The sequence below is a fragment of the Pantherophis guttatus genome, chromosome 11, assembly GCF_059756535.1.
Source record: "Pantherophis guttatus breed Tessera chromosome 11, ASM5975653v1, whole genome shotgun sequence".
NCBI lineage: Eukaryota > Metazoa > Chordata > Lepidosauria > Squamata > Colubridae > Pantherophis > Pantherophis guttatus.
The window spans coordinates 17,311,464-17,339,031 of record NC_142073.1 but is presented as its reverse complement, the minus strand read 5'-3'; the positions used below and the strand labels follow the sequence as shown (position 1 = coordinate 17,339,031).

At 39.6% G+C, this 27,568-nt stretch overlaps 2 protein-coding genes across 2 annotated transcripts in view; one reads left to right on the top strand and one right to left on the bottom strand.

Moving 5' to 3' along the window:
• Positions 1-27,079, top strand: part of MAF (MAF bZIP transcription factor) — a 276,973-nt gene extending 249,894 nt beyond the window's left edge. The window contains exon 3 of the mRNA XM_034425413.3: positions 18,168-27,079. The gene's annotated coding sequence lies outside the window, so the exon portion shown is untranslated. The remainder of the gene's footprint in view (positions 1-18,167) is intronic.
• The window catches only part of WWOX (WW domain containing oxidoreductase), a 609,400-nt gene continuing 599,973 nt past the window's right edge, over positions 18,142-27,568 (bottom strand). The window contains exon 9 of the mRNA XM_087877071.1: positions 18,142-19,817. Within this exon, the coding sequence (XP_087733197.1) occupies positions 19,629-19,817 (189 nt within the window). The 3' untranslated portion in view covers positions 18,142-19,628. The remainder of the gene's footprint in view (positions 19,818-27,568) is intronic.

Genomic DNA, 27,568 nt, shown 5'->3' with positions numbered 1-27,568 from the left:
AGTTGTTTATCACTTTTAAGCACCGGAATCATTTGAAACAAAAACAGAAATCTTGGCAAAATATTCATCTTAACTGCTGCTATTCTTCCAAGTAAAGACAGTTGCAGCTTTTTCCAAGTCTCCATGTCTTTCTGAACCTCTCGCCACAACACCTCATAGTTATTTTGAAACAATTTCATGTTTGATTCTGCAACCTGAACTCCAAGATATTTTACCTTAGGTACAATTTCAAAACCTGCCCTCCTTTCAAGCTCATGTTTGCGATCTTGTGTCATGTTTTTAGCTATCATTTTAGTCTTTTTTGAATTCAGTCTAAAACCTGAAACTCTACCATAGTCTTGTATAATGTCATTCATCAAGATTGTTGATTCCATTGGTTGTGATAGGGTAACCACCAGATCATCTGCAAATGCCTTTATTCTATAATCCTCTTGCCTTATCATTATGCCTTTCAAAATTTTTGAGTCCCGTATTGTATTTAGCAAGACTTCCAATGTTAAAATAAATAAAAATGGGGACAACGGACATCCCTGTCTTGTTCCTTTTTCAATTTTAAACTCTGTCGTCAAACTTCCATTAATAATAATCTGTGCTTTTTGCTCTTGATAAATTGCTGAGATCGCCTGTATAAATTGGTCCCCAAAGCCCATCTTTTTTAAAGTCTTTAGTAGAAAATTCCAATCCACTCTATCAAAGGCCTTCTCCGCATCCAAAAAAACCAGCACTGCAGAGATCTGTTTATTCTTGTCAAGATATTCCAATAAGTCTATTACTTGCCTTACATTGTCCTTCATATATCTGCCCTCAATAAATCCCGCTTGGTCCGCATGAATCACCTTTTGGATTACTGGCATCAACCTGTTGGCTAATACCTTCGCATAAATTTTATAGTCTGTGTTCAAAAGAGATATTGGTCTGTAGTTCTCTGGTTTTTTAGGACCAACTTGTTCTTTTGGTATCAAAGATATATAAGCAGTTGTCCAAGATGGGGGTATTTTGCCCCCTTGTTGAATATTGCAGAATAAATCTCTTAAGTTGTCCCACCATTTCAGCTTGTAAAGTTTTGTAATACACTGCGGTCAAACCATCCGTGCCAGGAGCTTTGGCTGTTTTTAGCTGTTTAATTGCTGCTGTTATCTCCTCCTCTGTTATAGGATAATTCATTCTTTCCTTTTGTTGATCAGTAATTTTTGTAACTCTCTTATCCTTTAAATATTTTTCTATAAGTCCATTCTGCACCTCTTCTTTAGCATATAGTTTAGTATAATAATCCACAAAAGCTTCTTTAATTAGTTTTTGTTGAAAGATTTCTTTCCCTCCAATATCAATACTATCAATAGTCCGTATACTTTGTTTTTTCCTCAATGTGTAAGCCAACCATCTGCCCGGTTTGTTAGCGTTGCAAAATGTATTATGCTTCGCGTATTGTAAACTTGTTGCAACTTGTTCCGCCATAAGCATTTGAAATTGATCTTTCAAAAGTTTTATAGCATTTCGTATTCTTTCATCTGTTGGATTTTTAATGAGTAACTGTTCTTTATTCTTTATTTCCATTTCCAACTCAAATCTTTTCTTTTGTCGAAACAGTCTATGTTTAGAATTCATGTAGATGAGTACCCCTCTCATATAAGCTTTACTTGCATCCCAAACAATTTCAATTGGGGTACCTTTATTCAAATTTATTTCAAAAAATTCTTTCAAATGCTTTTTAAGTTCTATTGTATTTTTTTCATATCTGAACAAGTTCTCATTTAATCTCCAAGAACGTCTCTCAACCTTATCCATCTCAATTTCTATCCATACAGGGCTATGGTCAGTCAGAGTTCTTGGAAAAATCTTTGTTCTTTTTGTCTTAACAAGTAGATCATTTGACAATGATTCTGGGTTTTTATGGGAGATTTTTTATCTTTCTGTCCACAAAGAGATAGCCATCTATATCTTTGCCTTGAGAAATGGGGAGGGGGGTTGTAAGATGTCTTGTAAGGAACCTGTAATTGCAGGCTATATTGGCATCTCTCATCTCACTCCTTAGGAATAGTTTAATTGAAGCAACTGGTGATTTTATCTAAATGGATGAAGGGGGGGGGCTTCTTAGCAAATGAAGGCAAAGTAGAACATGAAACGGAGAAGCTTTCCCAAATAGAAATATCTCGTAATAAACGTGAACCAAGGTTCCTACCTCTTGCTATTATCTCTATTTTTTCAAAAAAGTAATACTTTTATTGCACATTTATAGGCTGTGTTCACAAAACACACTTTGCCCATATAGTTAGAAAGCTAATGGCTGCATTCACACAACTGGGTACATTTCATTAGTTTTAATCTTGTTCCTTAATCTTGTGCCTGTGTGTGTCTGTGTGTGTGTGTGTTGGGGAGGAGAATGATGTGGTTATGTTAATCTTGTGCCTCTGTGAGAAAGAGGGGGGAGAGAGAGAGGCTTAATACAGCGCAAGAATAGAATAGAATAGAAAATAGAAGAATAGAATAGAATAGAATAGAATAGACTAGAATAGAATAGAATAGAATAATAGAATAGAATAGAATATAGAATAGAAGAATAGAATAGAATAGAATAGAATAGAATAGAATAGAATAGAATAGAATAGAATAATAGAATAGAATAGAATAGAATAGAATAGAATATAGAATAGAAGAATAGAATAGAATAGAATAGAATAGAATAGAATAGAATAGAATAGAATAGAATAGAATAGATGGAAGGGACCTTGGAGGTTTTCTAGTCCAACCCCATGCTTAGGCAGACCACTTCAGACAAATGGTTATCCAATCTCTTCTTTAAAAAGCAACCACCAGAGAGTATATTAGCAGGACAGATTCAGACAATAAATTAACGTGTTAAGCATCTTAAGTATACTAAATGCAAAGGAAGCCACATGAGCATTGTTCATGCAGATCCAAATTATTTCCTCCACACCCCTTCTACCCCTCCTTCGCGTCCTATGGGTGGTAGCTGAACTTGCAGGGATTTCTTCTTGTCACCCTAGATTGCCCTATATCCTGTTCTTCAAGAGAATTTAAAACCACAGATGATCATTCTCAACTATGCTGTTGAATGAATTCGTAGCCATGGGTCAATTAATGTAGGACCAGAGGACACTGTCTCTTAACACGAGTGTATAACTATTTCTGACTCAAAAGTCCAATTAAGCTCCTGGAATGTCTTGAGGAATTTATAGGTGCAACATGGACATTTTTAGAGTCAAAAGAGGACTTGTTCAGAGTAAAAGGTCAATGGCTCCAGAGCCTCCTTCCTTCCTTCCTTCCTTCCTTCCTTCCTTCCTTCCTTCCTTCCTTCCTTCCTTCCTTCCTTCCCTCCCTCCCTCCCTCCCTCCCTCCCTCCCTCGCTCCCTCCTCCTTTTATAAAACTGTTCATCTCAATCTAATGGCTCTTGGTATCTAACAAAATCAAGAATATAGAATAAATGGACACCAAGCAATGTAACTGAACCAAGACCCCAACATTAGCCATATGTGCCGAGTTCAGAAAAGGCCAAACCTTCAAAACCAACTAGAAAGCTAACAGGTTCAGGACGATCCAAGCCTTGTGGGAGACTGTTCCGTATGACAGGTGTCATGGCAAGAAAACATGCCTCCTGAGCAGGGGTGGGCTTCAAAAATTTTAGCAAGAGGTCCTCTGCCCTGTTGCTGGGTGGGTGTGGCCATGGTGGGCATGGCCTAGTCGGCCTCCTGCACCATGGCAGGGGGGCGTTTTTGCCCTCCCCAGGCTCCAAAGGCTTTTTTCGAGCCTCCGGGAGGACGAAAACGGCCTCCCCAGGCTCCAGAGGTGCTCTGGAGGCCAGAAACGGACCCGTGGGCCGGAAATGGGCCCACGTCCCGAACTCCTGGTAGGCTTGTTTTTCACCCTCCCTGAGCCTCCACGTGCACCCTTCACTTACCTGCATCCAAAATGGGCCGTGTGGGGACTCCTGGGAGGGGAGGGGCAGGGTGGGCGGGGCCAGCCAGGAGTGGGATTTGGGGGTTCTCCGAACTACACAGAATCTTAGCTAGAGGTTCTCCCGAACTCCTGCAAACCCCCAGCAGCCCACCCCTGCTCCCAAGTCCAATCAGATGGCACTATTTCACAGATGGGTATCAGAACATGCCCGCCCTAATTCTGGTGGCATCGATGGAAATTATTAGAGATAGATGGTCCTAAAAGTAACCTGGGCCCATGCCTGCAAGATTTCATAGTAAAAACCAGCACCTTGAATCGCATCCGGAAACCTATTAGAAGCCAGTGCAGTGTTCACGAAGCGGTGGTGTTAGATGAAGTGTTTTACAAGATATCAAACTTCATTTATTTTTATGAAGTGCATTATCATGCTGTTGCTTTCGGATAAATTAATTTCCTTTATGTCTTGGGAGTCCTTGTTTGAATTGTGGTTGAAGCATGTGTGTGTGTGTGTGTCTTGGATTGGTTTAATTGCTGATCTGCTTATACTGTACTGTAATTCACAGTTGTTATTTGAATAGGCAGTCTAGGTAGTCTCATGCAAAGGTCAGGATAACATTTCCTTCCTTCCTTCCTTCCTTCCTTCCTTCCTTCCTTCCTTCCTTCCTTCCTTCCTCCCTCCCTCCCTCCCTCCCTCCCTCGAAACATGCACCTTTTCTCAGTTCACAGCTTTAAAACCCCTTTTTGATTTAGTTTTAGACTAATGCAAATTACATTTTTATTATTTATGTTCATTTAACCCACACAGCGAGTTTGTTATAAACAAAATGGATATATAATTAACCTCAAGCACATTTTTTTAAATTCTATATTTGCATTTTATTGGTCTGAGTTGTATATGATACAAATCAATTGTAAGAAATTCAAGAAATTCTTCCTTATTTTAAATCGGATCCTTCTCTGTACAGTTCCAACCTATTGGTTCTTGTCCTGCCCTTGGACACCACAGAGAATAAACCCAGACGCTCTTCCCTGTGACAGCCGTTCAATTATTGGAAGACTATTATTGTTTATTTATGGTTAGGACAATCTTTCCTATACGACCGTGATAGTGACCGTGATGGCATGCAGCGTCCTCTCTGTGGACATGCGAGCCGTCACCCCAGTTCAGCTCCATCGTGCATGCACGCACACCTTCCACCAGCCAGCTGGTTGTTGGGTCTCTGCCTTGCATGAGCAGGGGGTGGAGGTGTGCAGGGGGCTCACGCACATGCAGGGGGCAGGGGGCATGCGCAGGGGCCGTGCATGCGTTGCATTTTGGGGGTTCGCACTCGCCCGCTTTGAGTACTCGGTCCAGAAAAGGTTAGCCATCACTGCTAAATGAGATCTACTACAAATTGCAAAGTGGGTTCTTTCATGGTGGACTTTGTGACCTGGTTTGTGCTTAGCAGGTAAGATGGGCCTATTTTCTGAGACGTGTAAGCCATGGTTTGTGGCTGGAAGTGTTCCAAAAGGCCAACCAAATCTGGCTTATTTGCAAACCGGTTTTACTGAAAGGCCATGGAACCTCCATCAGCTCAAGGTCCATATTCAGAGGTTGGGAGCTTAGTGACTTCCAGGAGGAGTATTTAAGAGCGGAAAGGGTTCAAATGGTGGTTTTCATGCGTCTGTAGGCAGTGGTGGGATTCAAATAATTTAACAACCAGTTCTCTGTCCTAATGACCAGCTGGGTAGGCGTGGTTCAGTGGTCATGTGACTGTGTGGGCGTGGCCAACTCAACATCACTCACGTCGATGAGTGCTTCGCCTTAGCTGTTACAATGTAATAAGGGTTAACCAGAGAGGCAGTTTCTGTAAGCAGAGCAATAAAGATTAGGCTAGAAACAACACCAGAATGTTTCCTTCCTGCCTTCCTTACAGGATTAGCCCTGTAAAGTGGAAAAAAACCAAAATAAGATTTCTTCCAACAACCGGTTCTCTGAACTGCTTAGAAAGTTAACAACCGGTTCTCCCGAATAGGTGCGAACTGGCTGAATCCCTCCACTGTCTGTAGGGCTTTGTGACCCGTTGTTCCTCTTAAAGCCCCTGGAATAACTCTAAATGTGAAGAAAACACCCCTTTGTTTTGTGTCGCCCAATCTGAATGGCCTCTGAGGGCTACAGAAATGATCCTGGAAGGTTCAAGAAGGGATCTGGGCTGCACTTGCTGCTTCTGTTGTTTTATATTATAAAACAACAAAATCCCTAATGCCATTGATTGAGGGGTGCTGCTCACATGGCAGTTAAGCAGCCGACTTTAATTCCCATCCCTGCCAGCTGCAGTGTAAGCAATGATAATTTATTAGGAAAGTAAATGTGATTGTGATGGGAAATCTCAGCGCTGTCGTTGAAAAGAGGCTTATGCTCAGCTTTCAATTAAATAGCGCAGGGATGCTAGCCAAGTTGTTTCCACAAGATGGCAAAACAATTTCTAATTGCCTGTGTTGATGCGAATTAGACAATTCTGACTTACCTTGACCCAGTGGGATTTTTAACAGGGGGGTTTTCTTTGTCTTTGACAATCAGAGAACTGACAATGCAAATTCCAAAGCCATATTTCTGTCTTCCCGTCAACCTTTTTGCAGTTATTCACCTCCCTGCTCTGTATTTCCTTCCCGTCTGTATTTCCTTCCCGTGCTTCCAAATTTGAAAGACACAGCTTCCTTAGAAACACCAAATGGCAAATACGGTAGCTTTGGTTTTCTGAGGCTTCAGTGTCAAGTGGCCCCTCTTGTGTCTCCGTTGAGAAGTGTCAAAGAGGGGCTCAGAGTGTGTGCGTGAGAATGTGGGTCTATCACGGACCCGCTCGTCTGGACCCTTGAAGAATTTGAACTCTGTCCATTTCTGATTTGGATCAGCCTGGATGGTTTAAATCAATGGTCACCAACTGGTGGTCTGCGATAAAATTTTGGTGGTCCGCAGAAAAATTATTTGCATTTTTTATATTACTTCGTAATATAAAAAATATTACTTTGCTTGGAACTGCCTACATCTTTAGGCACTACCTTAATCATTCTTAGGTCTTTGGTTAGGAACTGAGCGTTTACGTTTTCACCAGTTTTAGGATGAAGATTGCTCATGAGGATGAGGATGATCAGCATCATCATTAATATAGTTTGAACCTCTTATTTTTATAGGCTTGGTTGCACCATTCTCAGTTTTGAAATGAAGCGTTACGTGCATTGCAGAATGTTGCTCCCTTCGGGATGAGCTGAGGCCAGTGGCTCATTTAGAACTTTACACAGGATTTAACTCAAACTGCTGAAAAAAATGACTCTTCAATCATTGCTAACAGTTTGCTCGGTGGGAAATTCTTGGCAGATTCCACACTTGTCTAATCCAATTTCCTACCATAGCAGACTTTTTTTCCCCCCGCTTCTACCGGACACTTAGCAGGTGACACGGAGGGCTTCAAGATGCTATTTGGGTGCAGCAGATAAGCTGGTTTCCGAGAGCTAGCAATGTATTGGCTGCTTTGGGGAAAGGAGGATAGCAGATAAATGCTGTGGGATATGCTGAGACAGTGGTATTAGGAACCATCTGGATCCTCACCGTTGCATTTGACAGATTAACCGAGTTGGAAGAGACCTTGCAGACCCCACTCTTTTCCCATCTCTGGGAAATGGGATGTCCACGCGAAGGGCCTCAGGGTAACAGTCTAGGATGTACGAATTTCTTTCACCTGGTTGTGCAACTTGTTCAAGGCCTGCTATTTCACCTGACTACCAGTTGATTTCCAGGCTCGTTAAATTAGGATTTGTACTTGAACCCTTTCTTTTACAGCCCTGGCCTAATAAAGACACAAGGACAAAATGAAATTGGTGACTGATTTCTTGAAGGAAAACAAAAGAATAGTTTGTTTGTGTGTGTGTGTGTGTGTATGAGGATGTTAATTAATGTAAAGTACTCTCGAGTCCCCCAAAGCCTCTATATATCTATCCATCTATCTATCAATCAATCAATCTATCTATCGTCCGTCTATCTATCTATCTATCTATCTATCTATCTATCTATCTATCTATCTATCTATCTATCTATCTATCATCTATCTATCTGTCTATCTATCTATCATCTATCTTTTATCTGTCTATCTATTTATCTATCTTCTATCTGTCTATCTATCTATCTATCGTCTGTCTATCATCTATCTATCTATCTATCTATCTATCTATCTATCTATCTATCTATCTATCTATCTATCGTCTGTCTATCTATGTATCTTCTATCATCTATCTATCTTCTATCTGTCTATCTATCATCTGTCTATCTGTCTGTCTATCTATCTGTCTATCTATCTATCTATCATCTGTCTGTCTATCTAACTATCTATCTTCCATCTATCTATCATCTATCTATCTATCTATCTATCTATCTATCTATCTATCTATCTATCTATCTATCTATATCTATCTTCTATCTATCATCTATCTATCTATTGTCTGTCTATCATCTATCTATCTATCTATTGTCTGTCTATCATCTGTCTGTCTGTCTGTCTGTCTATCTATCTATCTATCTATCTATCTATCTATCTATCTATCTATCTATCTATCTATCTAATCACTTCTTGAGTCCCTCAAAGCCTATATATATAGCCCCAACCATATATGGACTTTGAAGGTTTCACAGATACTTTACATGTTTTAACATGCTCGGATACACACCCAGTCTCCAGAATTCTGCCAAAAGAGAAAGGAAAGGAAAGCTTTCTAGTATTATTTCGTGATTGCTTTCACTTTGTTAAAAAGTAGACAGGAAAAAAACCCCCAGTGCTTGACCACAGAAAGATGGACTTTCTCTCCATTATATAAAAAGATAATTTTGATGCTGATTGTGTCTTTTAGGAGAGAATCACTCAAGTGTGGTGGACTTACCTCCTTCAATTCAATAATATTTTTTTGTTATTGCCAAGGCTTTGTTATGCAAAAAGGAAAAAAACCCAGGATTTGCTGTTGAAAGTATGTTTGTTTGTTTACCTAGATTTAAAGAATGCCTGACTCCAAGCAAATCTGAGTACTTTACATTGTAAAAAACAAAACAAAACCCTGTAACAATAAATGAAGAAATAGGGGATACAAACCCAGGAAATACTTGCAAAAAGGGCAAAAAATTATAGGGCAAAAAATATTACCTGCCAGTGCTCCAAGATCTGGGAAAATAGACAGATGTTCAGTTCCTTTTACAATATCATCAAGATGGGAGCCATAATGTAATGGTATGTGACAAAGACCTTGGGATATGATGCCTAGGGAACGCTCAAGGCACCGAGGGCATAGCCTCTTGGGCTGTAAAGGAGGAAGCGTTGTCAATAAAACAAGAGACTCACAAACCCTTTCTTGATCAGATTAAGTTGCACAAAGTTTTTTAACTGGAGAGTTTCATTAAGGTCAAGGTTCCCCTCGCACATATGTGCTAATCGTTCCCGACTCTAGGGGGCGGTGCTCATCTCTGTTTCAAAGCTGAAGAGCCAGCGCTGTCCGAAGACGTCTCCTTGGTCATGTGGCCGGCATGACTCAATGCCAAAGGTGCACGGAACGCTGTTACCTTCCCATCAAAGGTGGTCCCTATTTTTCTACTTGCATTTTTTATGTGCTTTCGAACTGCTAGGTTGGCAGAAGCTGGGACAAGTAATGGGATTTCACTCCGTTACGTGGAGCTAGGGATTCAAACCGCCAAATTGCCAATCGTTCTGATTGACCAGCTCAGCATCTTTGCCACTGAGCCACTGCTCCCTTATCTAATTTGCAGACAATTTAGCTGAAGCTAAATTCCTCTTTAACAGTTTTCTCCCTTCTTGTTGTTCCCCTTATATGTTCTGTTTGTTCCCCACTCACTCATTGAAAGCAGATGTGTCCATAGGTTAAAAAAAAAATCAAGTCTGCAGCCATGACATTGCAGTCAAAGCTCTGCCCCAAACAAAGATAAGATACCCTGATAGCAAGTTGTGTTGTCAAAACCAGAAGGGAGTAAGTAGCTTGAAGATTAGACAGTTTCTCTTTTCCCAACCTTTTCTTAGCCTGCAAAAGTTTCTGGTTTGCCTCCACTGAATCTTTGTACAGAGTGACCCATATTTTGCCTGCCTAAGTCTTGTGGTATTTGAGAATATTCCTTTATCATGTGCAAGAGTTGACCTCAGAAGGCTATGTTTGGAAAAGTCATACATAGCCACGTAGGAAATGCAAATAAGTGCATGTTCTAGTAGGAAAAATTGGCTTGCCAAATACATACAGCAAGAAAAGGCAAGAAAAAATATTGTGCATAAAAATAGCTTTCTTGCGGGAGTCTTGTTTTGCTTAGATTGCCAACTGAGACAGAAATGGTCTGAAACCTATTGGAGAAACTGGGCAGGTTGGTCTGCTCAGATCCCCTGCTACGGCATAAGACTTAGCAAGCCTACAGAGATACCAGCTTTGCTTGTTTGTGCTGAAAATAGGCTTAACTCTTAGTTGTCAGCTGATTGTTGCTGATTTGGGCAATCCACGTTGTCCTGAAAGTGCTGGAAAAGTTTCAGACCTTCATCTCCCAGGTGTTTTTCTTTGGATGAAGGCAACTGTCTACCTTGTCTACCTTATATTATCGGCCTGGCATGATCTGAGTCGAGTCTTTCTTTCTGAGGACACCACTGATGCATATTTTATTTCCAGGTCAATCTCTCTGCAGTTTTGTTTCTTCCTTATACACAAATGGATTACAGTAACAATTATTTTACATTTTATTTTATTTTATTTTATTTATTTACTTTTATTTATTTATTTATTTATTTATATTTATTTATATTTATTTATTTTGTCAAGCATGCATTAGATAACAGATATAAATATAAACATGATTATGAATACATGAAATGGATACGGATAAATGGGGACATTAGGACAGGGACGGTAGGCAAGTTGGTGTGTTTATGAATGCCCCTTACAGACCTCTTAGGAATGGGGTGAGGTTGACAGTAGACAGTCTACGGTTAAAGTTTTGGGGAAGAAACCACAGAGTCAGGTAGTGCATTCCAGGCATTGACCACTCTGTTGCTGAAGTCGTATTTCCTGCAATCAAGTTTGGTGCAGTTTACCTTAAGTTTGTATCTATTGTATGCTTGTGTATTGTTGCGGTTGAAGCTGAAGTAGTCATTGACAGGTAGCAGATAATTTTGTGTCGGACCAAATTTTAGGTCGGACCAAAGACAGCGAAGTTCTAAGTTGTCTAAGACCAAAATTTCAAGATTGGTAGCATAAGGTATTCTGTTGCAAGCAGAGGAGTGGAGGACTCTTTTCGTGAAATATCTCTACATGTCACAAATTATTAGGTATTCCTTCTTCATTAAGCAGGAAATAACAACAGTTGTTGTTGGAGCAGTCACAGCTACCTGCTGAGTCTGACTAAAAATGAACTCTCCAGTTTTAAAGGGTCACTAATTCACGGAACCCCACCATGAAGGAGATCTTTTAAAGAATGTAGGACAATCTTTTAACAGTTGAGAAGTATCACTCTCTACACAGAGAGCTAGGGAAGAGTTCTGGGTTCAAAAATAAAATCCAGAACTTGGTGGGTTTTTTAAATACTTTGCAGGACATTCCAAAGATGGAGCCTTTTTAAATTCTTTGCTTGAGCAAGATGTGTTACTGTTTTAGGAATAAGATTTTTTTGCTTTTTTTCATAGAAATTGTATATCTGAAACGAGTCCAAGGATGCCTGCAACTGCCCAACTGCACTTAAAACAGGGATAGGCAACTAATTCCTCAGCTTCCAACTGTGTTCAATAGGTCAAATTTTGTTGGCATTTTGAAAATTGCTGGAAGAAAAATAGCGGTCTAGTTTCCTCTCATTCTCATGCAGAAAACATAGCTTAAAAGTGCAAAAAATGTCTTCTGGTCTCTTCGCCCAAATCCAGAAAATTCCAAGTGAACCTGACTTAACATATCTTTCCCACTTTGCATGAGTGAGAGTCAACTTCCACCCAACTCATTATACGAAGGATCCTTGACCATGAAGGAATTGCCCGCACCTGACTTAAGGAAAATAAGCTAATTCAGCATGTTTGTTGTTGTTGTCAGTTGTGACATCGTGACCCCATGGACAATGTTCAGGCCTTCCTGTCCTCTACCATCCTCTGGAGTCCATTTATGTTCACACTTACTGCTTCAGTGACTCCATCCAGCCACCTCGTTCTCTGTTGTCCCCTTCTTCTTTTGCCCTCAATCTTTCCCAGCATTGGGCTCCTCTCCAGTGAGTCCTTCCTTCTCATTAGGTGGCCAAAGTATTTGAGTTTCATCTTCAGGATCTGGCCTTCTAAAGAGCAGTCAGGGTTGATCTCCTCTAGGACTGACCGGTTTGATCGCCTTGCAGTCCAAGGGACTCGCAGGCATCTTCTCCAGCACCAAAGTTCAAAGGCCTCAATTCAGCATGTTTGGAGAAAGCAAAAGAAATGTAATCCTTGTAGGGCTGTGTCATTTCAGAAGCCGCATCTTGTAATGGTATTTTGGAATGATCTTGGGAGACAGGCCAGGGAAATGCTGGCTAAGGAATGGTCAGATAAGAGGGACACCGGTACATAATGGATGGAGGAAAATGCTCAGAAGGGACCCCCAAAGTTCTTGGGGCTGATGGCAGGAGAATTATATTTTCAGACTTGCAATTTTCCATAAATTATAATGAGCTTATATGGCTGTGTTTCCCCTCTGGTCTACCAGGTAAAGCTGAGACACCTGCCCTGTTTCCATCTCCTTGCCATTCTGAGCTGATGGACAAAATTAACGTCATGGAAAATGTTAGACACTTATGAGGAACACTTATACTTGCATTCTAAAATGCAGAACACTCCATCTTAATGATTCTAGAAAAGGTAACCCCACCCCCAAGTAAATTTTAACCTATTCTATTTTTTTTTTCCAACAATGTATTGGTTGGACTGCAACAAACAGAAGTGGAGGCCTCACTCTAGTGAAAATAATATTTGTTCATTTCGCACCAAACGTATGGGATGAGTATAAAGGTGTATACTAGTAAGATGTGGAGTTTGACCTATGTTTTTCGATGGGACTTTTGTGGCCATTCAAAAGAGGGTGATTTGGACACTATTATAGATTTGTCAAGAGACATCTTTATAGGAAGAGCAAGTAATTATACTGGAAGAGCAAATACCAGAAACCAAAGATTAACCTAGTTTAGCCCTGTAGAAAGAAGCTTGGAACTGAGTAAGGGTTCATTTCTTCAGACTGTGGGCAGGGGAAAAAAAGAAAGAGGCTTAAGAAATCAGGAACCGTAACGGTGTTTATTTTGTTTAGAAAACTTTATTCCTTTATTTCTACTGTGCTTGGGATGGTTCTTATTTTTTCCCCCTCTTGCAAACGGTTTCCGTATGACCAAACACATAGATTTGGTTTGTAAAAATCCCTTTAAAAACCCCACTAATTCGGGAAGGCGCTTGCCCAGAGTACAGGCTGATCGGAACAGGGAAAGCAAAGTTTGTAGGAGTGGAAAACCAGAAAGAATTACAGCAGGAGAAAGAGAGAAAGTGTTTATCAAAGAGCTGAGGCCATTCTCTTTTCTAGCCAGATATAATTATCAATTCTTAAGCAGCAAAGGACAAAAGAGGAACTGTCTAGACTATCTCACTTACAAGATATTGATTGTCCCAGTGGTAAACTGGTTAGTATAAGTGTATTTGGTTGAAAAGGTCATGAGTTTTAACACCTGGCAGAAAGCTATTCAACCTTGACATAAGTCAAATTATTGCAGTGTTGCTGAAAAAGACTTTGTAAGGCTCAGCTTTTCACCTCAAGGATGTTTGCTTTTGACTCTATGGAAGGATCCCCTGTTCAGGGCAAAAATTGCATGTATTTTATTCCTTCTGAAGGAAGGAATGTGGCCTATCTGGTATCCCATTTTTATAATAATAATAATAATCTCTTCTTTTTTAAAAAGTAACTGATATGGAGAGTATTCAATCTACAGGGGGCAATTACTTGCTCTTGTACCAATGAGTGATGTAGTTTTAATAAATATGGTATTTAAAATAAATTACATTTAGATTGCTCTACTATGTTCTTAAAGGGATGCAGTGGCTCAGTGGCTAAGATGCTGAGCTTGTCAATCAGAAGGTCGGCAGTTCAGCGGTTCGAATCTCTAGTGGCGCGTAATGGGGTGAACTCCCGTTACTTGTCCCAGCTTCTGCCAACCTAGCAGTTTGAAAGCATATAAAAAAATGCAAGTAGAAAAATAGGGATCACTTTGGTGGGAAGGTAACAGTGTTCAGTGCGCCTATGGCATTTAGTCATGCTGGCCACATGACCACGGCGACATCTTTGGACAGCGCTGGCTCTTCAGCTTAGAAACGGAGATGAGCATCGCCCTTAGAGCCGGAAACTACTAGCACGCATGTGCGGGGGAACCTTTACCTTTACCTTACTACATTCTTGCCTGGGTCTTGCCCATTTTGAGCTACGGACATTTGCATTGTCGTCAAAATTCAGAAAAAGCTCTTGCAGCAGCTTGTGTACACCAATAATACATTTGCAAAGATCAGAGGTGGCTATTGTGACCCACTGTGATATTATGTGGGAACGGCCTTGGGAGACGGAGCCAGAAAATGCTGCTTAGAGAATGGCCAGATAAGATCCCAGCATATCCCACAGGCTAAATAGAGGCCAACATGCTTAGATGAGACCTTCTCTAATTTCTCAATCTGTAAAGGAGACAGTGAGAGATTTGTATTTTCAGACTTGCAGGATTGATGTCAGACTTACCTGATAGACCAGAAAGGAAATATAGCAAGATAACCTAATTCTATTTTATTCTGAAGCTACATGAGCAGAATCTTGCAAGTCTAAAAGTAGGGCTCTTTTTGCCATCTCCTTTATAGTCCAGGAAATGCCACCACTTCCAAAACATCAGAGGACATCAACTAACCATATATCTGTGCGCCAAGATAAGAAAAGCTTCAACAGTAATACTATGATAGAGTTTTTCTCCGATATGTGTGGTGTTCTTTTCCAACAAACCAAAGTTTCGACAGGAAAAAAAAAAAGTTATGTAGAGATAGATGCTATCATTAATGAATCTGAGAATGGAAGCTGTTAGTGAAGAAAGAAAAACTTTCAGGCACCAATTTAGATAAATTATCCGATGCTTCATCTATCAACAGATCAATAAATAAATTTGACTAAAGGGAAATGCACTGAATTATGTACCAAAGCACAATGCAGCATTTAAAGCTAATGGCTTTGAATTATCGAGAACTTCAACCATTTATCAAAGTGCAAAGAAGCAATTATTTTGGAAATATTGTTCCTTTTTATTTATCACAAAGCCATTTCATTCCTTTTAAATATTGCTACTTTGGTTGCTTAAAAGAAAGGTTTCTGAAATGATGGAAAGCCAAGGAACACAGCGGTAAGGAGCTGATCAGATGACCCAGACTAGATTCTTGTTGTGTAGCAAAGACCAGTTTAGTAAAACAATTCTGCTTGGGAATCTAATGTATTCCTTTCTTTAGCAGCTTGCTATAAATATACGATAGATGCAGCAGCCAATAAGATTAATCTATGTATGTTTTAGGAACACAGGTTTTATTCCATCTTTGGATAAGCTCTCAATTCCTTTCCCAATTGAGGTACGCCCTCACCTCCTTCTAAAAGAAGTTGCAGTGGCTCCTGGGTTTACACAATCCCAGGAAAATGGTTTTTCAAATTGGTGGGGCCAGCCATGCCTCCATGTTCCACCCCTACCAGGCAGGGGTGGGACTCAGAAATTTTAGCAACCGGTTCTTTGCCCGGTCGCTGGGTGGGCGTGGCCTACTCGGCCTCCTGCACCACTGGGTGGGGGGGCATTTTCATCCTCCCCAGACCCCGGAGATTTTCCTTGAGCCTCCAGGAGGGCGAAAACGGCCTCCCTCTGGGTTCGGGAGCCCGGAAATGGGCTGTTTTTGGACTTCCGGTAGGCCTGTTTTTTGCCCTCCCCAGGCTCCGGAGGCTTTCCTTGAGCCTCTGAGAGGGGGAAAACGGCCTCCCCGGCTCGGGAGGCCCTTCAGAGGCTGGAAAAGGGCCCGTTTTCAGTCTTCCAGAGCCTCTGTGTGGGCCCTGCACTTACTTGGCGTCAAAACAGGCTGCATGGAGACTCGTGGGAGGGGCGGGGCAGGGCGGGGTTGGCAGGGTCAGCCAGTTCTTGCAAAAATGGTTCGGTGAACCAGGTTAAAATTAACATCCGATTCTCCCGAACTGGCTGAATTCCACCCCTGTTACCAGGCCTCTTTTACCATAAATGCAGAGGCACCGTAGAATCATTCTTTGCACATAATGGAAAACAGTGTAGGAAATGCATGTAGTTCAGAGAGGTGGTATGCAAAATAGATCAGCTTAGATCTAGAGAGAAGAAGGTGTGATGCTTCTTCAGCTTTTGTATCACCAAAACAACGGAAGAAAGCATTTTTTGAGTTTTGTTTTGTTTTGCACTGAATATGCCAGAGCAGGGAAGAACTCTTTGTATACTTGGACCTTCTCTTATCTTTCTTACCCATTGCAATTTGTAGTGAAGGATGATGGAAATGTAATATAGCAACATCTGTGCAACATTACTGTGGGGGCACCTACTATCTGGAACGAGCTCCCCCCAGAGATACGGAGGATCCCGGATCTGCGCACCTTCCGCTGCGCCTTAAAGACCTTACTATTTCACCAGGCCGGCCTGGCCTAATTTTCCCCCTCTTTTATAAAAGATTTTTAAAAATTTTAAATATCTTTTGTATTTTATATATTCAATTTTAAATTGGTTTTAAAAGTTTGGGGTTTTAAATTTGTCGGGGCCAAAATTATTTAATTTGATTTTATTCTATTTTTAAATTTTGTATTGTATGTGTTTTTATTGTTTGGCTGTGCATCGCCCTGAGTCCTTCGGGAGTAGGGCGGTATAGAAATCTAATAAAATAAATAAATAAATAAATAAGTTACTAGCCTTGAGTGCCCACCTATTGTTTACTGGGTGCATTTTGGGAACGGGAGTAGAAGGTAATCTAGTCTACCTTGTGAATGAGGTTGTTTAAAAGGAGATCCATTCTCCAATCCCAGACTTTTTGTGGAAACTTCATATCATCCAATTACTGCTTACTAAGTCCTTTCCTGTTCGACCACATGGCGGGAATAGATTGCAAAATGTGTACGTCAGTAATCCTAGAACATTTTTTTAATTATCCACCAAATGCATCTTCTTCCATTACATACAACTGCCTTAAAATGTGGGATAGTAGGATTCTTCCCTGTAATGTAAAGAAAGCTTAATGCACTGCTGGAATGAGCACTGAGCTAGGCACCACAGAAGTTTACAGAAGAAGAAATTATTTGGCTTAAATTGTAGAAGAGAATTCATTATAATTTCCATTGTCTGGTCTTCCTGAGATCTCAGATGAGGTTCTCCTGAAGACTGAGCTCTTAATGGCCAACAGTCAGGGGAAATATGAAGAGTGGTCCAATAATTTTTCTTCATGTGGAGAAAAGCAGAAACTGTCCCCTTTTCTCCTACAAGAAGGAAAACATCTTTTCTCCGGTTATCCAAGAGAATATTCTCCATATCTATCTAATGTATTGTAGATGTCATCAGGAATGTGTGCTTATAGTATTTCTTTACAGCTTTTGATAACATTGGGTCCTTAACAGGGGTGAAATCCAGCAAGTTCTGACAGGTTCTGGAGAACCGGTAGCGGAAATTTTGAGTAGTTAAGGAGAACTGGCAAATACCACCTCTGGCTGACCCTGGGGTGGGGTGGGGTGGGAATAGAGATTTTGCAGTATCCTTCCCCTGAAGTAGGGTGGGAATGCAGATTTTGCAGTATCCTTCCCCTGCCACTCCCACCAAGCCATGCCCACCAAGCTACACTATACCCACAGAACCGGTAGTAAAAAAAATTGGATTTCACTACTGGTCCGTAAGTTAAATCTAGAGAGAGAGAGAAAATCAGTCCCCTGGACTAGATTCAACCCTTTCCCTGGAGCAATCAAGTACCCTGAATATATCTGCTGAAATTCTTAATGATTATGTTCGTTAAGCAAATTATTGTTATTCACTCTTCTTCATCCCAGCCTCAAAAGGGCAAAGGAGAACACAGCCTCGGAAGGTATAAAAACCCACCAACTCAAACATAATGAAAAAAATGTCAGTAAGAACATACATCCCTACAAATGGAAGAATTACAACGTAGAATTAACCATTCTTTTATCTGCTTCTTTATTGCAGATAACATGATGCCGGTTTGCAGATGGCTTACAACGATTTCCTGGCATGAAGAGTAAAGCTACAAAGCACAAAACAATGGGGAAAAATATATATATAAAAACCTACAGACAAATGAACTTGGGATAGAACAAGGAAAAACAAAAGTGAATTTTCATGGCGTCGAAGAATTCTTTATTTTTCCTCAAGTTTTCTTTTCTTAAAAAATAAACAAAAATAAACAAAAGGAACCAAGACATTCACAGGAACCATTTCTCTTCAGGTGACAGTACTCAAGCATGTTCTTTTATTACATTTAAATTGAAAAAAAAAAAAAAGAAAAACTGAATGAACAATAGTGCTGAGTGAACTGGGGCCAATGGTGATGATATTTGCTGTACACATCCAACTTTCCTTAAAATTCTCAACTTTTAATCCCTCTGGTGATTTTACACTCTATGTGTTTGTAAAGAAACGAGTTCACCCTGCAGTATTTAGAGAATGGTTTGCAAATGTATCTTTTAATATCATATTTTATGGATATTGTACTATATATATATTTAACTAGAATGGGCGTAACCTGGACTTCGAGAATCTTCTCCTTCTAGGCAAAGTGGTTTTCATTTGCTATCAAGAAGACTTTTCGATTATTTAATACTTGGGATTGTTTTACTGAACATTTAAGTGCAGGAAGCAAAACCAGTCATGGACTATTCTCCTTAAGAGAGGAGAATCCAAATAACAAACTGAAATTCCTAGGGGGTTATTTTAAGTCTTATGTGTGTTTTATTTTTCCAAGCGGAGTATAGAAATCAAACTTCTCCAAGGGCCAATTCAACCCATTGCACAAAAGTAAATTTTTTTTAGTCCTGCTACCAAGCATCCATTATAGCAGGGAGCAGGGATATCCCTGGTGTGTGTACCTGTTTTAAAACATACAGTCAGGCACTTCACACTTTATTTTCCTAGCTGTGCACTGAAAACAAACAAACAAACAAAAAAGAAAGCACGGGGGAAGTGGCATTATGCTTACCAAATTGTAATGTGCAATTCAGCTTCCGTTTCTTCCCCCCCCCCCAAAAAATACTTATTCTCTGACTTTTTCTAGGGCCTCCGTTGGATATTTCCTTCTCTATCTTTTTTTATTTTAAATGAGTTCAAACTATAATCATGGCAAACAAAGCTAAGAGAATTAAGCCTATCTCTGCCTTTTTTTAAAAAAACAAACAAAATAGTTCAGACACCAATCGTAGGAAGCAAAGTTGAGAGAATTAAGCCTAGCAAAATTATGCTCTCCATTAGCCCCAATACCATTTCATTTAACAGCTAACTAATCTGCAGCTCTAACCTTCTAGACGATAGGATTGGAAGCCTTCCACTATTGGCACGTTTCTTTCACTCCACCTCCCCAACACCCCCACCCACCCACTCTCCGTCTGAGAGTATATAATCTCTGCACTCTGCGTGTGCTGGTCTTTCTCCTCCTTACTTGCCCTGCCTGCCAATTCTTTCCTGGATCAGCTTCTCGCTGAGGTCCCACAAGGCAGCCGCATCCATTCCGTTCTGCGCCTGTAGCGACGGCAGGCAGCGACAGCAGTTGTTGAAATACATCCCTCCCAGGCCTTCCAGTTCTGCCGCCACAGCACAGTAGACGGTGGTGGCCGCTCCTTGTTGCTGTAATTAAAACAAAACAACGACAAAAGAGAGTGAGGGGGAGACATGTTGTGAACGCAAAGGTTAGAATCAGACAGGCTTGACAAAGCCCCGTGTGCTCATCAAGGGCAGATTAGCAACTTGGACCGGATTCAGAGTAAGACCAAAAGGGCCTTGCCCTGTGCCATCCATCTTATAATTAGTGGTGTCTAGTTAAGTGTGAGTGAATCCATCTTTTCTCAGATGAGTAAGGATGCTCCTTTAAGGAGCAGCTCAATAAACGTAGCTGGAGAATCACGTGAATTCTAGCCTTTTCCCCCCACCAATCCATCTGACGAAGTGTTGTTCCAGGAAAAGCATGATTTAGAAGGGAAAGGCGGATGGCTGAATCCAGCCTAAAGTTGATCACCTGTTCCTATGAGAGAGAGGGAGAGGGAGAGGGAGAGGGGGGAAAGGGAGAGGGAGAGAGAGAGAGAGAGAGAGAGAGAGAGAGAGAGAGAGAGAGAATAATTTCTAGGGCTGTCCTTTGCAATGGTGCGCAGTAGGAATAGACCTCCAGGTACAGATTATGAAGTGCATCGACATTGAAGTAACAATGGACATAATTCCAGAAGATGCACAATCTGCATTTGTTGCAGAGTCAACAGCAAAGGTCTTTCTCACTTCACACACCCCATGAATAAGCAGTGCTGAAATGAAAGCTCGCTAAGATCTATGAACACGCTTCTGCAAGATCTCCCAACAGTTTTTGGTGGGGGAGAAGAGAAAGGTGAGGGCGACTACATCAGCAATTCCATGACAGCAACTGGGGCTAGGAGAAGATACCAACTCCTGTCCTAGGAAAGGAAGGAAATAGTCCACCTTGCTTCTACATGGGTTGGATTCCTATGACTTGGCCAAATTAAGCCATCCAAGCAATCCAAGTCATCCATTTGGATTGGATGAAGGGATCCATCGCAAGTGTCAAATGTTGCCCCAAATATTTTTACATTGAAAAGAATTACCCCACCTGCAAGTCTGTTGTTAACTTTAATAGGACAATTCATTTGGAGAATGAAATTGAAGTTAGGTCAAATCCCAAATATCCTTTGGGATTCCAGACCCTGTTTGGCCAAGTAGATAACTGGGGTCGCACTCTGATTTTTTATTCCAAATAAACTTAGAGATGTCCACCATGTCAGCGGCATAGAACACAATTGGAAATGTTGCCAAAATTGTCTATGTCAGGGGTCTCCAACTTGGCAACCTTAAGCCTGGAGGACTTCAACTCCCAGAATTCCCCAGCCAGCTTTGCTTTGCTGGGAGTTGAAGTCCTCCATGCTTAAAGTTGCCAAGGTTGGAGACCTCCTGGTCTATGTGCATGCATACACACACATATGCCAATGAAGTCTTAGTTGGTGGAAAAGGATCTCTCCTAATGAGAGATCATTGGAGAATGATGTGATGGCACTCGCCTAAAGATCTAACTTGTTAGCAAATAGCTAAAGTGGGCTTTTGGGCTTTAAGGTATGGACTTAAAACTAGTTCTGGAGCTGTTATGACACAATGGGAAAATATTATTAAATTAGAGTGGAGTTTCAAGTGTCTGAATTTGGGGAAAAGGATGGAGATTTGCTTTGCAATCTATTTAAAGACATGTGGCTACTTATATTCCAATAAGAAGTTTCAAATCTAGAATCTGGCAGCTTATTATTTTCAGTGGAAGATACTTTTTTCCCCTTGTTTCCATGTCTGGTAATGTGTTTTTTTATAAGAGGAGAATCAAGAGAGTTGGTTAAACTACCTTCTACTATTTTTGTGAAAATATGACATAAATTACTCATAGCCCAATACAGAAACTCTCTTTTTTAGTTAGTCTTTCAGCAAGTTTGAATAATTTTATACCATAAATATCTTACATTATGGATCAATACGAAGAATAGTTGTCATTTCTAGTGTGATTTCTAAATATTTCTTTTCCTAAGGTTAGAAGAAAGGTAATACTAACTATGCAAAATATTATTATTTCCCCTTCTTCCAAACTACATATTATCCAAATTTCTGAAAAGTCTCAGCCCAGTTATGAAATTAAAGGGAAGGAGGTTACTATCTGTTGTTTATGCTAGTGTGAATATAATTAATATATATGGGGGGGGGGAAGTAGGAATACAAAATAAAAACAAATATTATTTACTGTATAATATTATTATTCATAACAATGCCAAAAGAAGAAGAAAAACCCATTGTGAATTAATTGTACGCGTTAAACACCCTCCCTCATTACATAGATCACTTATTGCTCAGGCTATGACCCAACTAAATTGAATGTTTGTCAAATAATCACAGGCATTTTAATTAGTGCTGTCACTGAATTAAAGGAATTTGAGTTGTGTAATTGGATGAGGTTTAGTCAATTGGCGGCCTTTGTGTAAATTTGCATAACCTAATTTGCGCATGTGTCTACTTACATAAGACCAACAGAAGTGAAGGGAGCCCTAGTTTCTTTTGCTTGAGCTTTTTCCAAGAACATGATCTGTTCAGTCTTGCTTTCTTGCTGGAGGAGATTCCTGCGAGTTTGGGTGCTAAAGAAACAGCTTTATTTTTTTTTTTAATTGATTTATATGCTGCCCTTCTCCGGAGACTCAGGGCGGCTTACAATGCATTAAGCAATAGCCTTCATACTTTTGTATATTTTATACAAAGTCAGCTTATTGCCCCCACATGATCACATGATCACGAGGATGCTTGCAACGGGTGTAAGTTTGAAAAACGACCTTAAGTCGCTTTTTTTTAGTGCCGTTGTAACTTTGAATGGTCACTAAACAAACTCTTGTAAGTCAAGCACTACCTGTATTCAATGGGCAAGAAGATACGTGGAGAGTTGGGAAATGATCTCAAACCGCTAAGGAAGTTTACTAAGATTTCTGCCTGTTCAACGTAGCACCGTTTTTGAAAGGCATTGGAGCCTCATTCAGTATAGAATATTAGTACTCTGTTTCCCCCAAAATAAGACATTCCCTGATAATAAGCCCAATCGGGCTTTTGAGCACATGGCAATAAGGCCAAGCGCTTATTTCAGGGTTCAAAAAGATATAAGACAGGGTCTTATTTTCGGGAAAACACAGTATCTATCTATCTATCTATCTATCTATCTATCTATCTATCTATCTATCTATCTATCTATCTAATCTATCAACACTACCTACCTACCTACCTACCTACCCTGTTTCCCCCAAAATAAGACAGCCCCTGATAATAAGCCAAATTGGGCTTTTGAGTGCATGGCAATAAGGCCAAGCACTTATTTCAGGGTTCAAAAAAAATATAAGACAGGGTCTTATTTTCGGGGAAACACGGTATCTAATCTATCATCTATCTGTCATCTATCTATCTATCTATCTATCTATCTATCTATCTATCTATCTATCTATCTATCTATCCATCCATCCATCCATCTATCTCTATCTACCCTGTTTTCCCCAAAATAAGACATCCCCTGATAATAAGCCCAATCAGGCTTTTGAATGCATGGCAATAAGACCAAGCGCTTATTTCAGGGTTCAAAAAGATATAAGACAGGGTCTTATTTTCGGGAAAACACTGGTAGCTGGTTGCTACTGCATAGGCATTTGGGTGAGGTGGATAATTGCAATCAATTAAGCAATGAATACAAATTAATATTGAACTGTCTTAATGCTACAGGGGAAGAGGGCATTTTCATAGGCATGTATGGTTTTTAAAATCTCATTATTATAAGTAATGCAGCCATTAGTATTCTAATGTAGTCTAGTGCTCCTGGTGGAAAGACATTATAGGCCTTAAATGTTTAGTTTTCAGACGTTGCTGTTTTCAAAGTGTTTATGTTTGCTAAAATTAGCATCCAGCCCTAAAACATATCAGCCCCATACACACAAAGGAAAGAAAGGGAAGGGAAGGAAGGGAAGGAAAGGAAACTTTAAATGACATTAAAAGTTCAAAATCAACTGTAATCAATATATTTTGAAAAATCACTATGGCACTTGTATTACTCCATGCCATCACCGATATGAGTCTCTTTCCTGTGTTAAAATAAAATATAATTTGCTGGCACTTTATAGAAGGACCATTCATGTTTTGGGGATCAGTTGTGTGTCGGGATCAGTTGTGTCTCTACCTGTGTTGTAGAAATGTTTAGAGTTGTAGATGCGTTGAAAGGTTGGTTTTTATTTATAGAAGTACAACATTTCTCAATCAGAAAGTAATTTGATTTCATTTTAGTTACCTATGTCTCATTAAGATGCATTAGGGAGCTGAACGATAGATATAGCTTGATCTGGAATATTGGTAAGCAGAAATGGTATATTTTTATGATTTAAGAAACCGGGGTACTGAATTCCACATACTGTATGTATTTCTTTGGATTTTCAATTTTTTTGTTGGGTTAGACAGCAGCTTCTGTTTTCTAATGATATTTTTTGGTTAATTGTGCTACAACATAGAATCAAAAATAGAGATTCCTACCCTTTCCTTGGCTTCCATACCACAGAGAGTTAAACATGACGCAAGATAGTGAGTTAATTTCTTAATTCACTTTGAACAGGAGCTAGGAGCTGCCAAAGATTTTGGGATGGCAACCTAATGTGTGTTGTGATTAATTCGGATGGATGTATAAGAAAGTAAAAGAAAAAAGTGGAAGTCCTGACAAGTATTGGACAACCAATCATCTCTCACCAGATGGAGGATAGTGACTTATGATCCCAGTCCAGGTCTTATTCTGATTATTATATGCTCACGTTGTCAGGGAACGTTCAACTGTATTAAGAGTTCACTAATGGGTGTGTACAGGCCCAAATACAGAAACGATTACAATAATTTAAATATTGTACATTTGTTTCATGAGGGGAAGAAAAATACATTTTTGTGTGTGCTGGCTGAATTTATTGTTGTTGACATATTAATCATTTATGGAGAACTCCAAATTTCCTGTTGTCCCTTCTTAACAGTATTATTTAGATGCGAGATTCCTTCTAATAGAGAATGACCTTGATCACCGTTCATCTAGAGATGATTTCATAAAGACAAATGTTCCTTATAAATTAGGACACGTAGTCAGCCATCTTGTATGTACAAGAATTGATGGATCTGAGCTAGGAATCTACACACCCATCAGTAATGTAAGGTGCATCTAGCCCACTGAAATCCCCATAACGATAAATAGTCTGAAAGGATCAGGGTTATGTCCTCACATGGATAAATGGAGACTATACAGCTTTAACAATGAGTATTTTTGGAGTCTAGCATACTTTTCAGCAGGAAGAACACCGAGGAGTTAACCGTACAGTCAGTAAACCTTTAACATCTGTCTTCCACGCATTTAAGACCTGCCTCTGTGCGCTCTCGAGATTATGAATCAGTTTCCCCAAAAATAATTTTATGGTGTCTTCTACTTGGAATCACCAACTAGGATGCATCATTACCATGTATTAAAATCAGTATGGAGGTGGTTAAAATTAGAGCGGAGATTGCTCATTTATAAAATCAATGATTCAAAAGTAGGTCAGAGAGGTAGACTTCATTACCACTTATGAGTAAGCATTGGTTTCTCACAAAGGCAGAATGGTCCCTTCCCATATGAGAACTATACTTCCCACCCTCCACTCAACTCTCTCACACAAATACACAACACACACACACACACACACACACACACACACACACACACACACACACACAGAAGATATGACCCAGAGCTTGTTGGTGCGTTCTGCTGTTGTCTCTCTTTGAAGTATTTTGAAGATTTATCTATAATTAACTTTAATAATGTTTAAATATATTATTTCTATACATTGTGTATATCTAACGCCATTGTATATATTTCTACAAACCTTTAATATTCTTGAGGTTATTAAGTCAACATTAAGCGTTTTTTTCATGCATAATATTTCAAAAGAAGGAAAAAAGGCATCTTGTTATGGAAGTTATCCGACTTCATTTTGTACTGAACTGTTTGACCTGATTAGATAGGAAGCTTAATAATAATAATGACAATTTTAAGAACTGTGAGGTAGAATGGGAAATTGATCCAAATGGCCATGAAAGAACTATTGAACTTTCCAAGACTTTAACTTTTTTAAAAAAAAAAAAACACCATAAAATAACAGACACATCTATTCCTAGGAGTGTTTAGGACAAAAATCTACTATAAAAATGTTCTGTATAAGCCTAAATTCCTATGAACAAAATGGATGTGTTCCTGATAGAATACTGCTTTTAGGCTTTAAAAAAAAAAGACCACCATTCTAAACCCAACAAAATCTTGTGATTTCTATGGGATTAAGTTTTCGGACGACTTGCACATTACATATTTAAATTTCAGTGTTGAAATGCGCTTGGAATAGCAAGGGCATGGAAAGAGGACGCCATGATATGATAGGGTAAAGTATTAAGTGTTAATTCTGTCTTCCAGAAGCTAATTAAGGGAATGTATTTTGCAATAATACAGATCTAGTAAGCAGCCTCTAATGTCTGGACTCTGGCTATAAACCAGGCTTCTCCTCTATAATATATGTGTCATAGATAGTCTGCTGTAAAGTGAATTGAGTTTAGTGCATCTCTCAGGCTAAAAGACACTGGTCTTGTTAATATTTCATTTAGTACATACTGTAGCGTCTCATTTATATCACGTCTATAATTAATGGTGATAGCTTAGGCACTGCCTTTACAAGGAGAGATCCCTGTATGTTGGTTGATGGATAATGAGGAAAAAAAAAATTAGATAATTTCATTCACCAGCAGCTTCTTGATAGTTAGTTAATCGCATCCATTGCCAGGGTAAATAATGCTCCATTGTGTTCGTGATCATTTTAGCTGCATTTGATGGAACTAGAGTAGATTCAAAGCTGAACCATGTTTTTTAAGTAAATAAATAAAGGGACTTTTTTGTATTGTGCTGCACTTAGCAGAATTCAAACGGTCCGCCCTCCAAACTTTTGCCTTCTTTTGTCCAAAAATATATCTCAATATGCATGTGCTAACTATTCAAACACCTGTATTTTAAGGGAAAAAAAATATACAATTAAGCTGCCTTTCTCTTCTCCTATGTAGATTGTAAATATATGTAGATGTTCCTTTCACCCTTCTTCCACCACTTTGTAAATATTTGTAAATATTAACAAGCTATGCATGCTAATATTCTAGGCAATTTCAGGTACTTTTATAATCCAAAGGCATGTACTTGAACTGGTTTGTTAAAAAAAAAAAGGAAAAGAAATCTACTCCAATTCTTTAAAGCTTACTAGAAATTAAAAATTTGTTACTAGACTGTTTTTTCAGCCTTTTGTGTGCATTTCTTTTTAATTTGTATCTTGTCTCTCTAGTAGGAGAATCTTTTTGAAATAATGCTGAATACCCTAAACATTTATTTCACACTTACAAATTCAAGTAAACTCAGTATACTGCAAAGAGCTGGTATTCAGAGTTATCTTCCCAAGTCTCAAATGAATCTTTCTGTAGAAGATGGGTCACAAAATCGAGAAATACATAAAGAGTTGATTATCCAACCATCAGCTACTTACCAAAACTAGCAACACAGATATTTGCTTACATTTATGCATGGACACCACACATTCTCCCAATTGTGCTGTGTGAAAATTAGGTAAAGGTAAAAGGTTCCCCTCGCACATATGTGCTAGTCGTTCCCAACTCTAGGGGGCAGTGCTCATCTCCGTTTCAAAGCCGAAGAGCCAGCGCTGTGCGAAGACGTCTCTGCAGTCATGTGGCCAGCATGACTCAACGCCAAAGGCGCATGGAACACT